Source organism: Apostichopus japonicus, chromosome 21, assembly GCF_037975245.1.
Source record: "Apostichopus japonicus isolate 1M-3 chromosome 21, ASM3797524v1, whole genome shotgun sequence".
Classification (NCBI taxonomy): domain Eukaryota; kingdom Metazoa; phylum Echinodermata; class Holothuroidea; order Aspidochirotida; family Stichopodidae; genus Apostichopus; species Apostichopus japonicus.
In genome coordinates, this window is record NC_092581.1 from 12,744,430 (window position 1) to 12,760,673 (window position 16,244).

Here is a 16,244-nt window from a genome sequence, read left to right on the forward strand (position 1 = left end):
TTTGCCCATGGATACGCATTGTGTACTGTACATAGAGAAAACTACTGTATGTGCGTATTGTTGCACATCGATGTTAGTTCAACAGAAGGCTTGAAACTAGTTGTTGCCAATTCCATTAACCGGAAGGTACGTAGAATTCAACTTGTAACACTTTTTATTTTATCCCATAGATGCTGTTAACCAGTAGGACATTTTCCTGTGATGCTGTAATTACTTAATTAGTTAATTGTATATATATCCCCTTTTGTTTATGAAACATCATTAACTGGGAGACAAAGCTTAAAGCATTTTAACATGTTTGACATGTATGCTGTACTGCACTCTATTACTACTGTACTGAACTGTCTTACAGTACAGAGTGAAAATGCCTTCTTGAAATCAGAGGTTTTTGAAATACGGCCATCAGATGTAAAGTCTGGATAAAGAACTCTGTGTTACACTGAGAGTGTACAGTACATGGTGGCCAATTGGCTAAGGCATCAGATTTGTGATCCAAGGATTGCTGGTTAGATTCCTGCCTAGTAGTGCCATTACGTTGTGTCCTTGGGCAAGTTGCTTTGTCTCCATTGCCTCTCTCCATGCACCCAGGGGTTAAATGGGTACAGTACCTGTGAGGTACAGTAACTTGTCATTGGGCGTAGTATGTTACTGCAGCCGCCTGGAGGGATTGTCTCTGGGACAGGTTATCATTGACCAGGGGTAATATAAAGTCTGTTAAGGGCTTTGAAACCTTGGTATAAGCCCTACAGTATATATAAATCGAACATTATGATTGTTATTATTGCATGAACATACAGTAAAGAATGTTACAGAGTTGGACCCTTTCTTTTACCTGTATTACTAATGGAATAGCCCATAAATATATATTTAGAAGACATAAAATGTGCTAAGATACTGTACGGTAGATCAGTACTAAGAGAAATGGTCATGTACCTGAACGAACAGGGTCTGGATTTTATAGCTCGGCAAGAAATCAGAATCTCTGAATCCAACCATACCTTACAATCGAAATAAATTAAAACATCGCTAGTCCTTCTCTCAACTCGCAAATTTATTTATTCTCTAGCCCCAAAATAATTGTTGAAATGAGATACAATAATTGGTTTGATTGAAGTGTACATTGTAAAGCACAAAACATTAGTTCAGGGTGTGCTATAGGAGATAAAATGTCTCAAATAACACTTGTAAGTTAAATTCTTCACTGTAGTAACTTGGCATACATAAAGCCTCAAATCACAATATTGGAACTGTAAACCCTTCCATTCCAACATTTACTTTAACCTGCAGCTGTACTGATCATATACCAAGCGTGAAGTAAGTTGAGCCATGCAGGGTTTTGTATGTTTCAGTTTAGTCGCATACTTCTACTTCATACTGTTGTTTTGCAGGGAAATAGAAGCTTCCTTGTCGTTATTCTCGGACTAAGTTCAGTAATTCCTACACTACCTTTTCCTTTATTGGACAGGGTTGCCATGGGTTACTGTGGTAATACATGTATAGTACTCAGAATTTAGTTAATATGTTGTTGATCAAACCTCAGAAAGTTGCTTTAGTATCACAACGACCTCAGACATGTCGCCTTTGTACACTTTTCCTTTCTTATCGACTAAACAAACTCGCTAAACAGTGAAATACTAATAAGGAATGCAGAACTTTAGGGTCTGCATTATCCATTCGACAAGTGATCGACTGAAAATAATCGCTTTTGCAGTTTTTGCTCCAAAAATGAAATCAAGGGGAATGGTTCATCCGTCGGCCTTCATTTGTTGCAACAGCGGGTTGATTGCTGTGTGAAGCTGGTGTTGATAAGTTACTCATCTGGCTATACATGCAGGGTGGCGCCGATACGGTGATCCATATTCTGCTTTCCATAAAATAGTCCGATACGATACCGTACATTCAAAATTGATATCTAGAACGAATATGTTAGTACTGTATATAGCCGAGAACTCGGAAGGGTAATATTACTGCACTATGTCATAGACCTGTGATTGGATGAGAGAAGAGATATACAGATTATGCTAAACTGGTTCCTGGGGATTTCTTTATGCTGTTTATGGCATTGCCAAATTCTGTGCCAAATTCACAGGAAAATTTGCTATACAAGTGCAAATACTGTATGTGTACATACACATGCAGGTATGTGTGTACATATGTGACACCATATAATGTTTTAAGAGAGATACTGTACTTGAGAGCTTGCTATAAAGTCTGATAAGCCGCTAAGTTTGCCGAATTTGAACAAATAATTTATTCCCTGTTTACCACATTCTGTAGTAGAAGTAGTACTATAAAACCTGATATGCAGTATGCTGCATTGTATGGGGACATTGACATTGAAATACAGTCTGCAGCTGTATGTTATTTGACCTTTTCCAACAATACAATTAAAGATGAAGTTAGGTAATACATACATGTATGAACTGAAAAGGCAACTCCTTATGACCCCTGACCCCTCAATAATAGACTGAGATCACATGACTAGCCAGACTACACCCCCTGCCCCCCACCCCCCCCCCCACCCACAAAGCAGTCTATAAAATTGCAGGAAGCATTTTCAGTTCAGACATATACAGGTCGTCTAGAATTGGTGGAATAGATATGTGCTGTGACCAAAAACAGGATAAGGAGGAAATGCTGGAAATCCTTTGAAGTGAAAGCTTCCCTCAAGCATCGATTGGATTAATCTGGTATTAACTGGTACCAAAGACCTTCAGTCCATTGTTTAACAATTCTTCATTGTTATCCTATATAGTTGCAGTGAAGGTGTCCTTGAAGTTTCACGGAAGTGATTCAAGATAATTTCACCAAAGTGCTATTCAGGGAAAATAAAATCCTGTGATCAACCCACTCTGTCCTAAGTTTGTACACTCCCCTAATTAAAAAAATTACTTAATTGATCTCTCATCCTATGCTACAGTACTGTACAGTGAGGAGCTCTTGTTTAATTTACTGCGGCCCATTACACTTGGAAACTGTGGAGGACCTGATCTGACAATATTTGGAATATACTCCCACCCTCCTCCCCATCCCTCCTCCCCATCCCTTGCATTTCAAGAAATCTTGGATCCACCACTGAGTATTTAATCATCTTATTATTTAAAATGCAGTATCTTTGCTCTCAGTGCAAGTTCATCAAGCATACAGTATACATGTCAGGCATATGTTCAGTATATTTACTTCGTTCCCCACTTACCTGTCTCCCCACAACCTATGCACCGCATTCTACCGTGTCTAGAGTGCCCTGGTAATCTTTTAACACTGTACACCCTCACTGGCCCTAATGGCCTTCCTTCATTTTTCTACCCACAAAGTGTCTCACTGTGTTTTTCGGAGTTAGGAAAATTTTCGCGAAATTCGCCCGGAATACCTTGGATTTATACTCTAGAAGTAATTACTTTACTTACATCTTACATACCAAATTGTGTTTTGTGTAGACAGGTCTATCACTGTAAGTCTGTGGATTTCAATTTTAGTCGGCCCAATCAAAATCATCATTCCAATACTCTATTGAAGAACCTTGAAAGTTACTGAACCCTTCGATAGACCACAATGTGCTCGGTGTCAATGCAAGGCTTATACAGGTATTATGCCAAGCTTGCAAAATAACCATAGAATAGAAAACAAAAGGGAAAAGAGCTTAAAAAAACTCTTTCTCTAAAAATTTATCCTCAAACATGTTCAATGTGCTCAACAGATAAGCCTTTAGGATATATATACAGGATTATATAGAGCTTAAAGCAAATGTTGTTTGCTTGCTATTTATTCTCCTTGAAATGCCTGCTATGCATGGCAGGCTGCTCTTTGAACAGTTAAATTGGTATTCATCTGGCAAATGCACAGTATTCTCTGCTTTTACTTTTACTTTTTTTTTTTTTTTTTTTTTTTTTTTTTTTGAACGTCCATGTCAGTACTTTACAGAGTGCAGACCGCATTGAATTTGTAGAAACGTGTCAGTACAGTAAATTCCATCAGGAAGTGAATTATATCCTGCTCGGCTTGTATTTTTATTGGACAGCCCGTATCACTGAACCAACAAATCCGGGATCTGCTACAGTAAACGAGACTCCTTGACTGGCAATTTCATTGTCTCCTTTCACTAGAGTAACTGTACCTACTGTATGTTGTATTGACTGTGCTTCTTCAGTACAGGCATTTGGCATTTATACAATTATTGTGCCTTCCAACAACATTGCCAACATAGTGTCATATAATTAGAATCAAAACGAGGCCAGTGAACTTTTTTTTGGGAGGGAGCCAGATTCCAAAACATATATATATATGTCTTAATATTTGAGTGTTTCTACTATATAAAGACATACTCTATATGGACACAAATTTGTTTGGTATTTCTTCCCTCTCTTTTCAGTTTTATTTTGTTTTTGTTTTGTGCATAGCCAGTGAATTAACAAGCAGACCATACTGTGCAATGATTGCCAATGGATTTACCTACTCGACAATGTTGTATTATGTGTTAAGTATTGTCCTGGGGTTCATTGCTGTGGTCTCTTACATTGGAAGACACACATGGAGCTTACTCTTTGCACACAGTAAGTACATTATATATATATAGGAAGAACTATAAGGGGAATGCTACTTTATAGGTATCCCAATGGTTGTTTTCTTTACATTTTTGTTGTTGTGATTTCTTTGGATGCATGCATGGAAAGAAATGCTGGCCCATATATGTAGGCGTCAGTATTTTTTGGTTGCTTTTGGCCCATAAGTTTTGCGATTGCCATACACTGTTCAGTACTGTGTAAATGACTTGCAAGTACATCAAAAGTACTTTACTGTACATCAGACTACAGAGAATTAAGTGTCCAAATTTGTCGTAAATCTGCATAAATGTTTGCTCAGTCGAAGAAAAAGAAAGTGGCATGGATGTGGTTCGGTATGGATGAAATGCATTTGCATGGTTATCAAGGCATGCCTGCATGCAGACCTATACTGTACTGTATATATGTGTGTGTGTGTTTACTAAGAATCAAGTAAACTGCATGATCAGTACAAAATCCAAAATGCAGTACAAACAAACAGGCCGTGTTTCGATCCTGTAAATAGGGTGGGGATTTTGACCGAAATATCACCTAGATTTAATTTACCAACTGCCACTGCTAGCCTTCTGTACATAGCAGCATAATTTAGACCGTACAGTACAAACATGTTTTCAAATTTCTGTAGCCCGACAAAATTTGCGGTACTAGTGCAAGCAAGACAGTACTGTGTGAACTGTGAAGTGTGCAGTCTGAAACTTGCGGGCGTTCTAACAACTCATGCATGTCCAAAGTTGTGGCTAACAGTTTGCACTGTCACCCAAAAGTTAACTTTTGTATTGTTTTCTGGTATCGTTATTGTTCAATAAATTCCTCTTTGTCTCCAGAAGAATAAAGACCCTGGATTTCTAACCCCTTTTTGTTACCGGATAAAGCTCCTCACCGCGAGCATGTATCGCAATTGCTGTTTCAAACCAAGTATGTACCTCTCTTTTGGAACGAATTTCGTTCTTGTTCGACAGTTCAATAGTTCAATGCTGAACTCGTTCCTGTTTGCCTCACCGTGCCGGCACCGTCTTTCATCCTGTTGAATTTTGTCTTGCTCCCGTTCTGCTTTGCATCCAATCACAGAAGACTACATTTTAATCAAGGAAGACTATATTTCAATCAGTAAAATTGTCATCATTCATTTTTGTCCAATGTGTTCATTTTCTCATGAATTGCTCCTGGAATTAATGGTTACTCTACCTCAGGTGGGTTGAGATAGTGTAGCTTTAGTGCATTTCTTTGTACAGCCAGGTTAAACCTAGTTTCATTTTCAACCGTCCAAGTAACTGCGAAAGATATCGATGATGCTCAACACACAGTTGTATAGATGTATTTCCATGTCATGCCATATAAACCACAGCATCAATAATCATCACATTATCATTAGCTGCTCTATGTCATTACATTTATGGTTGCGCTGCAGAAGCGAGAGTAGTTTATAGGAGCTAGGGGGATGGGAAGAGAGGGAAGTTAAGGATTGAGAGGATAAGGTTCAGAGGGGCTGGGATTTACATATTTACTGTTTATATTTACAATGTACATCTTTACTTCTCTCTTACCTGTCGGCTGTTTTTTTTTTCTGTCGTGGTTGGTTTAATGAATGTTCTTACAAACTCTGAGGGGACTAAATTTTAGGGTCAGACAACCCAGGGTAACCTTGAGGGATGTACCTGTTGGGTATATCAGTTTTGGTCCCAGTCATATGTTCTACATTTGTTACTTAACCAACCAATTCACCAAGTATCAGAGAATAATTTATCGGATATCGCATCGCAAAATGGTATGCAATATGGTGAAATTGCTATGCAAAATAGTCATATTGCTATGAAAATGGTCAAGTTGCTTTGCAAGCGCAAAGATACATAGCGATTCTGTACACCGAAGGCATACATGTAGTATTTTATAGTCCTGAGACAAAGTTAGAACCTTCAAAACCTACTGTAGCTGCAAAATGTGAAAACTAAATTATTCCTTGAGTATATATAGCACACCACTATACTGAATAAGCACTAATACTGTAGGAGGTAAAAGGGGGGGGGGGAGTGGGAAGAAGGCAGAAGGGAAGCTAATAATCTCTAAATCATGAGTGGAAATTGTCTTAAGCATAGACCTGCTGTAAAACTTAAATATCGTCCAAATCTTTCATCGATTTAGTCACTTTTGGTGTTTTTTTTTAAAATACTTTCTGGACTGATGCGATGCCTTAAGTTTCAATACTGCACTGTTGTCCCTGTTCCTATTTATTAATACATACAGTACAGTACATGTGATTGAGACATCTACAAGGAAGAACTTCCTCAAACAGCAGATCGTGGGAAACATTAATCCATTCTGGGAGATATCATCATAGGCGCAGGAGGTGCGGAAGCATTAAACCATTTCCTCAGAAATATTGTCAGTTTCAATACATGGAATTTAACTCAATTAGCAGCAATGACTGGAGGCTGATTTTCAACATCCTTACAGTACCTGTCTTGTTTATATGTTGCGCTTTCATTGCGACATGTATACTTGTTTTTTTGCATTTTGATGTTTCTAATTAGCCAAGCCTTTGTGCGAAAGTTAACTTCCTCCATTTCATATTATGCTGGTCAATAGTTTGTTAAATGTAATTGTACAATGCCTTCATTCGTGAGAAGCATTATCTCTTTAATACCACTTCGCATCAGTATTTTGTTGGTCCTTCATCGATGGTCGTTAACATCACCCTGCAACTTCCATTTCCTGGCATCAAATTACTTTGTCACATTTGTGTTTGCACAAGTACAGAACTGTACAGGGTACATGCATTTTGTACACTTGTATGCATGCAGCTCACAGTACTATAAATGAATGATAATCTGGTAAAAACTGAATGGCAGTGCTTATAGGCTTTTAAAGAACCTGGCTCTTCTGCTTCCTGAGGACTGTTAATCTGGTATTGAACCCCCCACCCCCCTCCCGACTCAAAGTGGGTACCCACCTTAATTTCTGTTAGTATTGCTTGTAAGTTTGTTATACCAGGGAGCTGCTACTCTAACGTTAGAGTAGCAGCTCCCTGGTTATACAGTATGGTCCTCTTTGTGTGAGCACTATTGAGACAGTAAATCAGATTAAGATTAGCAGTTGAAGATCTTGAAATCTGTCTGTTAAACTGTACAGATGAAAAGACCATACATGTGTACAAGTAAATTAGGTGCAAAAGATACTGAGTTTGTATGGACAATACACTGCATGTACAGTACAGTGCAGTACTACCAGTGTGTCTGGCATAGCAAACCAACACCCAGTATAAAATGAAAGGAAATGAAATTATATAAGTAACCTCAGTACAAAAGGTAAACTTTCAATCATATCTGTGTAGACTGTGTTCATCGCAATTCCCGAGCGGATTGAGTTCCATTCTCAGGGGAGGGGGAGCAGTCGTTGTGAGGACGTCAACAGTCAAAAAGTTGAGAAAGTTTACATGCAATTCTGATTCTACAGCAACAATTTGAGTTATTAGACTCTGGATTTGACAGTACGGTACAGAAAATTGTAAAGTATAGTTCTTTTATATTAGTTATATAAATGTTAAAACCTATTAATTTACTTCGTTAGAATGAACTGGTAACCTTTTAACACTGCGTGCCCTGTATGACCGGCTCCTCAGGTCAATAACCTTCCTTATTCTACCATCCCAAGTGTCAACATCGTGTGTTTTATACTGTAGTCCGGTTCTTACTCCTTAAAATACATACAAAAATCCCGGTGACAATTTAATTATGTACTGTAGTTCTAAGACAAAACAATCACAATGTTCTCAAAATCGTCTTTCACGTTGGCACAAAGATTTTCTCTTTTAAAAGGAAGTAGACAGAGTTATGCAGATTATTTTCAGAGTTTATACAGTATGAAGTAACAAATGTTGGTCTAGATGTACAGTATTCATCTGATTGTCATGGAAGTCTGCATTTGATGACATCTTGTTGTGAAATTGTGACTGAAGATAAGCTGTTACAGCCTGGGGGAGGGGATTTTAAGTTAAGGGATTCTCCTTTTCTGGCCAAAAAATATAAAAAGGATTTTAATGGGTATACGTACAGTAGAGTATATACCTGTACATGAAAATGGTTGCAGCACAGTCTGAAGGTACAGTAAAATTAGAACTGTTGTCCGGCTGTTACTAATGGCAACAGTTTTCCTTTCATGTTCTCAAAAATTGCAGTCAAGTAGAACTAGTTAACAGTAGATGGCCAAATCATTGTCAGGAAAGGTCTTCTATATTTATTCATGATAACTTTGTCGAAACTACCTTAAAAATCTGGATATTTTGTCACAATTTTGCAAATCAACATGGACGCTCACGTAAGATAGAAAGAAAAAGGACATGTCCGGGGAAATCCACTGAGACAATTGGTAACCCTACTCTGTACCAGTGTAGTATTCACCCATAAGTGGATATATATCCCTCACTGACCCTCAGTCTATTGACTACAGTAAGCGGACCATGTGTGTGGTTTCAGTCATTTGGCCGTTCGTAGGCCTTATACTTAGCTGTGGAGTCAGCGATTCAGCCTTAATCGGGCATTCCAAAGCATTCCAAAATGTGAATTTCTCGAAAAGCAGAATAGCTACAGTAAGAAACGTTACTGTCACTTAAATTTGTCTTCTTTCTTGAACTATAACATATATCAAGACTAAAATTGTGTCTGAAGCCATCCTGTCAGTATTTTACTTTACCCCTCCCCCACCTCCGACTAACTATACTGTACCTTATAGTGTTTTTCTGAAGTACTGTGAGTATGTCGTTCTTAAATATCAAATCCATCATCATCAAAGTCGTGGACTTTTCTGACAGTTAGCAATTCTTAGTTACTGTACAGTAGCAGACTGAATTTGGGTTATTAAATGTCGGCTGGGTTTTTGCAAATTTTCTTTTTGAGATTTTGTTGTCTTGTGTGTTTAAATGGACTCTCTGTTGGTTTATGCCTGCTTGCTTGTACCTATTTGCCACAGGAAAGCTATATTTTATATGGTACAGTATATACTGCTGCAGTGCAAATCTATACATCTTGTAATGCTGAATGTCTGTATGCATACACTGTACACTTACTGTACTACTTAGCCCTTCATATACATGTACCACTGCACTTTGACTTTCACCTACCTGTCTATTTTCATACCACATGCTGTCCGTGTAGCAATTTTTATGGTTCATATACTCACATATCCTCCTTCCCACCCCTCCCCCCCCCACTGCTTAACACACCCCTCCAAATCCTCATGTGCTATAAATATCATACACTTGTGATTTCACTGATCAGTTTTGTAATCATAAATATCCTGTTGACAATCAGAATTGAAGTGTTTTTATTGTTGTTTTTGTTGGAGCTTTTCTTTTAAATCAAACAAGTTTTTGAAAATATTGTACTTTTCATTTCCATTTTTTCTGATATAGAAGAGTACTGTACCTATTGAAGAATATACAGTCATGTTGAAATAAAACGGGGGGTAGCGTAAGGTGTAAAAATTCTCATATATATGCTAGAAGAACCCCAAAATGGTCACCTTCCACCTACAGATTTACAAATGTTATGCTGTTCGCAAGCTGCAGAGTAAATACAGAAATGTATTTCTCGAGCGTCTAAATGTCAACAGAGTGGAACGCAATCATGAGGAAATGACTGTTTCAAAAATTATCAATTTCCTCCTCAAATGTTGGGAGGCAACAGTTGATTTTTTCGAAGGAAAGAGATTAACAAGCTTTATAATCTGACCATTACAGTATCTGTAATAAACCAGTAAACCACTGTATTAAGGGTAGTGGGAATGATCTCTGGCTCGGTTAAATTATAGAGTCCAGTGTTTGATGACTAATGTACAGTAACTCTATATATACTCCGCATGGCACAAACATTTTTTGTGGCTTTCTTCGTATTAAGGCCTGACCGACTAATCACTTCACTGTATGTCTTAGAAATTATGTATAATTTGAAATATTAATATTTTTGGAAAGATCTATCTAATAAGGAAAAAAAAATTAACTTGCAATATTTGCAAGACATTTCAGATAATATTGATGGTTGATGAATATCTGTATTAAGGTCCAGTATACAGTTTATACTCATCAGTCGATGATTTGTTAGAATGGCAAAAGGTGAATAGAAAACCTAACCAGGGAATCTAAAAAAGTAACACAGGTCTGTCAGCTATACCATACAGGTAACAGGATAACAAAGCATGTACAACAGTCATTGAATCATATTGAATTCTTAAACATAATATTTATATATATCTTTATTTTTTGCAGTGCCTGATATGGATCCCTCAGAATCTTCCACCAAGCTTGCACCTCTTAACCAGAAGAGGGTCATGCTCTGGGCCCCGCCTCGTTCCTTGTCGACAGCTTTCGAACGGTGTCTCAGCACTCTGATGGAAGAGCACAACGTCACCATCTTTCACGAACCCTTCACGACGGCATACCATCTCGGTCCCGAAAGACAGATTGAGGTCCCTATACCACCGCTGAAATTTACCGTGGAGGAATCAAAGTATACTTATTCCTGGGTGAAGAAACAAATCGAACAAGAATTCCGAGACAGTCAGGTTGTGTTCGCTAAGGATCTAGCATATTCTGTCTCTAATAAAATGGAATACCTTCCCGAGGGTTTCCAGCACACCTTCTTAATCCGTCACCCGCAGAAAGTGTTTAAATCATTCCACACGCTCCTCCACAGACCGCTGTTGCGTCTGCTACGCATCAAGCTCTCAGATATCCTCCCCCAGGGTTGGGTCTTCCAAGAGATGTACGAACTCTACGAATACGTAACAGAGACCCTGGGCCAGAACGTCGTCATCATCGATGCCGACGACCTGGTCGAGCATCCCGAGGAGGTCCTGGAAATGTACTGCAAGCACACAGGTATCCCGTACAGTCCCAACATGACCGTCTGGGGCAAAGGGAAAGATGACCTGAAGAGGTGGCACCTTTCCAAGCGGATGCTGTTCGTCAACACGATGGTGGGCCAGTACGACCGAGCCCTGAGTACCAGAGGGCTGGGGAAACCCACACACCATCCTCCCCATCAGGAGGTGGAACTGAGCGGAGAATGTCAACTAGCCATCCAGCAGTCCGTCCCGTATTATCAGAAGCTCTACGAGAAGAGAATGGTTCCGCCGTCCATAAGTGGTAAGAAAGAGGAAGACGAATGCTCGGAGGCGGACGAGGCCGAAGAGAGAGAGCAACTCATAGTCAGCGGAGTTTAATTAGATAAACTCTTGTAACTAATTAATATAGTCAGTGATCCAGTGTGTCCAACTGGTAGCGTTATTACGGCACTGTCTTGGAGATGATGGCATTTATTTTTGAGACAGCTGTACCATTGTTTTTCCAGTTGTGTCACCATAGCCACCACAATGGGAATGTGGAAAAATTCCTTCAGCGAGGCTACGAACTTCCACGAAATGGAAGTACTGCGTCCGTATTCCAAAACTGTCGCGGATATGCTCAAAGTGTGTCGTTAAGTCGGAAAGCAATTCTGGCATGGCTATCAATCTTTGGGGGTCATTAGGTGACCTAGGAGGCTGGCGCTTGTGTACACTCTCTTTGAATAATCCACAACCTTTACTGCTTGCAGGCCTCCAAATTCAGGCTATTTGCTGGCAAAATGCCTGTGGGACTATCTGCCGTTTTGTCAGTAGTTCTTATGGTGGTCCTGGGTCATTGTGTCCCAAGGGTTTCAAACCAATAGTGTGTATAATTTGGGAGTACAGGATGAAGTCCACTACGACATATTCATTACACTCTATAACAGGACTGTTTTTATCGCCTCTCTCTATCTCATATACTGTATATATACAAACAAGTAGCAAAAATTGCGCCATTTCTAAAAAAAGGAATTATAGCAAAGAAAAGGAAAAAAATATATTTTGGAAAGGATAATGCATGGAAAGTGCATTATAACTGTCCAACTGCACCTTAAAAGGTAACACTTGCCTATAGTTAGGATCTGCTAGGTAAAGTTTAGATTCAGCTAGAATGGTTTGACCAATAATCCTCCTAATGCCTTTTTTTTGGGGGGGGGGGGAAGTCATTTGAGGATGAAGAAGCAACAATAGTGGCATTTTTATTTATGCTTTTCTCACAGAAAAAAAACAGGTATATTTAATCTTTTAGCTTGTAGTCTAATACTATAATAAGTGTGGTATTTCATACTTAGTTGAAGACATGAAGGCAGTGACACCTGTTAATGTAGGTTGAGCCTTCACTAAGACATACAATAGTTAGTTTTGGAAATATTAATTTATACTATTTTATGACACGAAAGAAAGGAAACTGTGCAAATATTTGAGGGGTATCGAAGCCTTGTTTATATCTTCTTTGTTACGTGGATAATCTAGGTCTCTCCTGATTTTTGGGGGAAGATAAGGAACGAATCTGCAGCCTTGACAAAAGTTGACTATTCAAGTTCAGATATGAATTCAGGCAGATCAATCGCCGAAAGCAAGCAACTCTGGACCGAATCCCTCATTTTCTGAATTTTCCAAAAATTTTCGGAAATTTTCCGAATCCATCATTTTCATTTGTGCTTGTCTAAGGTACCGTATTGTGCAGAGCGGACCACCTCATTGTGTCTGTGTCAGATGACCTGACCTGACCTGAGACTTCTACATGCATTTCCGACCAATTAGACTTCATTTGCTAGAAATTCTCAGCACTGGTTTATTTCAGAGAGGAATGTTTACTTTCTTTCAGCAGTGTTGTAGTAACTGGCTGACTGCTTCCATTAGGTTGTACAGTACAGGTAGCTCAATATAAACCTGTGCAACCTGGATAAACCTTATCATAGAACAAGATTTTATGCTATAAATGATCGTTTTGTTCTAATTGCTTCAGTTTTTTTAGGGCTTTTTTTATCCTCCTTTCCTGTGAGCTTATGTAACAAAAAAAGCAACAAAGTTTCCTTTTTTTGGGGTGTTTATTTATTGCTGATTTTATACACTGTTATTTACAATGGTAACTATGGCAACATCTCTTACAATTTGTGCTACTGCTATGTGTTCTGTATGACAAACTTGGGTAAAATGTTTCATCTTAGAACCAACTAGTCTTTTCTTTTGCATTTTTTTTTTTTTATTGGAGTGGAATGGGAGAGAGAATGGGGGAGGGGGGGGGGGGTTGGGTTGGGTTGGTTGATCAGGGACTTTTGGTTTATTTATTAGTTTTAGTGTCTTCATTTTTGGCAGTGTAGTGTAGTTGAATGATATTGCACAGAACACTGTATTCCCATATCTGTGCAGTTTATGAGAAACTGTAGTATCTGTACACAGACCATTCCAGTTCAAATGCGAAATTGAGTTATATTGTTTAGGATTTGTACAAAAAAAATATGAAAGTTTCTATGCGGATAGGGTTACATATGCCAAAGATCGATCGAACAGGTTTTTTTCTTATTCCGGTTATAAGGGTATTACTGCTATTTTCCAAAGCATGAACAATTGCTTTCGTGTTCCTTGTGACATTTCCATTATTTTTGCGTTCTTGAAATGATTATGGTGAAGGAAGCTTTAGTGATTTCAAGCAAGAGAGTGGTGGGGTGGGGGTGGGGTGGGGGTTACCTGGCCGGGTGAAAGCAAGTTCGCCGGAAAGGGAAGATGGATTAAACTCAGTATTGAATTGGAAAGCGATGTAGAATTTGTAAGCTAGTTATATGTGACATGTAAAATGCATCATTCCAGCTTCTTGAAATTGAGTTGGAGAGGTATGGATCGTATACAAGCGAGTACATATTTTGGGTATATAAATATTAGTTTACAAGAAATGAAATATTTCAATTCAGATGCGATCGTAAAGTTGCAGTTAATGAACAATCTTCAGGGACCAAGACGGAAAAAGACAAAACAAATATTGAGATGTTGATGATTACAGTAGTGACTTTAAGAAGTCATTCGTTTTCCTCATTTTGTCAGGTTTGTAAAAGTTTTTTTTTGTAAACCATCAGTCTTAACTGGACTCTTTATTTGGAAATCCAACCTGTGAATGCTACTTTAAGTCAATTTTTTTTTAGTCGGAATCATTTCCTTTTTCGTCCTTTTCACTTTGACACTGTCATAGATGTAGTTTAAGCCACCTTGATATTTACTCATTCAGTAAATAGTTTACTTTTGTTAACATCTTGTCTCTCTGGTGTTGGGGGGGGGGGGGAAGGGGGGTATGGTAGATCTTATGTGCATTGATCTATCTATAACATTGCTGACTGCACTATCTAGCTGATATTAGAGGCCTTGAGAGCTTGTGCAAGTATTCTATTTGAAGTTGGCATACTGTGATGAATGTTCATAGATAAGAAGAAAATTAAAGGTGTGTTTATAATTTTGGTTGGCAGTATTTTTGGTTGGTATTTTCATATTAAATGTCACTTTTTGTGGTACCTGTACCAACTACTGATATAACGTTGTATTTATTTATGTGTAGTCTGCAAAGCAAAGAACAAGGAAAGGGGGAGGGGAGGGGGGGGTTGATGCAAAATTCTAAACATTGAGCGATGCTTGTTCGTATTTTGAATGTGTGGTTTGAAATGGAATGAAGCAACAGAACATTCTACTTGGTTAGCCAGCACTATGACATCACGATGAAGCTATGCACTTCATTATTTTGAATTAAAACAATAATTTCATTCATAACATTTACCATTTTTCTACCTTTTTTTTTTCCTTTTTAATTCAGTCCATGTGTCTGTCTGGTAAAAAGTAACCAAGTCATGTTGGTTCAAGATTATTGAAAGAAATGTTTTGTTTCGGTGCTTTTTCTTCTTGATAAATCCTGAAAATTTTGCTTTGAGAAATATATATAACTGGTTCAAGGTAGTTTTGTTGAAAAAGGTGCAATGTTACAGCTTCATTGAATAACTTTGCAATGAGTATGGAAATTTTTCAAGTAAAATTTACAAATTGTTAAGGTTTTTTTGTCGGGTCAAAATGGGTTCTTGAGGTATCCAGCATTAAAATTTATTTTCTTCTTTGTATTTGGTGCTATATGTTCATTAGTTAATAGATTGAAAAGCCATTAGATGCCTATATGTTTTTCACTGCAACTTGTGTAAGATAGTGTTAAAGTTAGAGTTAAGTTAAAGTTAGAGTTAAAAGATAGATTAAATCTTAAACTTTTTTTATACCTAAACGGCGTTCCATAATAATACTAGTTGAATTCTGAAATAATACTACGTGATTACAATATGATGAATTTCATTGGGCATTAGAAAAGAGTTCAAACCGTATTTAGTCCCCATGGAATGATTCAAATAGTATCAAAGATCGTAATGACTTCCATGGAGACAAATGTTAAAAAAGTTTATAGAAATTGAGGAAAGGAAAACAAAAATTGAAAATTGAAATATGATGACGTCAAAACTGACTGATAAATAAATTTTGAGAGAGAAATTAACATGATCCATCTTTGGTTGTAATTTTTAGTATTTTCTCCATTTCTTGTTCTCTTCAACACTTTTTATGAAAAATTGTACAAGTGAATGATAATGCTTGCAAATACAAGCCGGTGCGATACGCGTCCTGTTAGCTGCTTTGGTACGGTAACAGTTAAAAATATACTACAGGGCCACGTCATGATAATGGCACAAATCCAAGTCTGATGTGAGGGGCAGGTAGTAGGGGGTACAGCCCAGGGGTCAATTCGTGGACCTACGGTTTCTGCACACCAGAGATATTCATACGCCCCAGTAA

General features: G+C 38.1%; 1 protein-coding gene across 24 annotated transcripts in view; it reads left to right on the forward strand.

Moving 5' to 3' along the window:
• Positions 1-15,944, forward strand: part of LOC139962530 (uncharacterized) — a 31,266-nt gene extending 15,322 nt beyond the window's left edge. For 6 of the 24 annotated variants that reach the window (XM_071962577.1, XM_071962584.1, XM_071962580.1 and 3 more), the window contains 2 exons: positions 4,398-4,550; positions 10,816-15,944. In XM_071962577.1, the coding sequence (XP_071818678.1) occupies positions 4,430-4,550; positions 10,816-11,771 (1,077 nt within the window). In that variant the 5' untranslated portion in view covers positions 4,398-4,429 and the 3' untranslated portion in view covers positions 11,772-15,944. Of the gene's footprint in view, positions 1-4,369; positions 4,551-5,383; positions 5,475-10,815 lie in introns of all 24 variants that reach the window. The other 18 variants (XM_071962597.1, XM_071962600.1, XM_071962596.1 and 15 more) reach the window with 5 other exon arrangements.
• Positions 15,945-16,244: the final 300 nt, after the last annotated feature.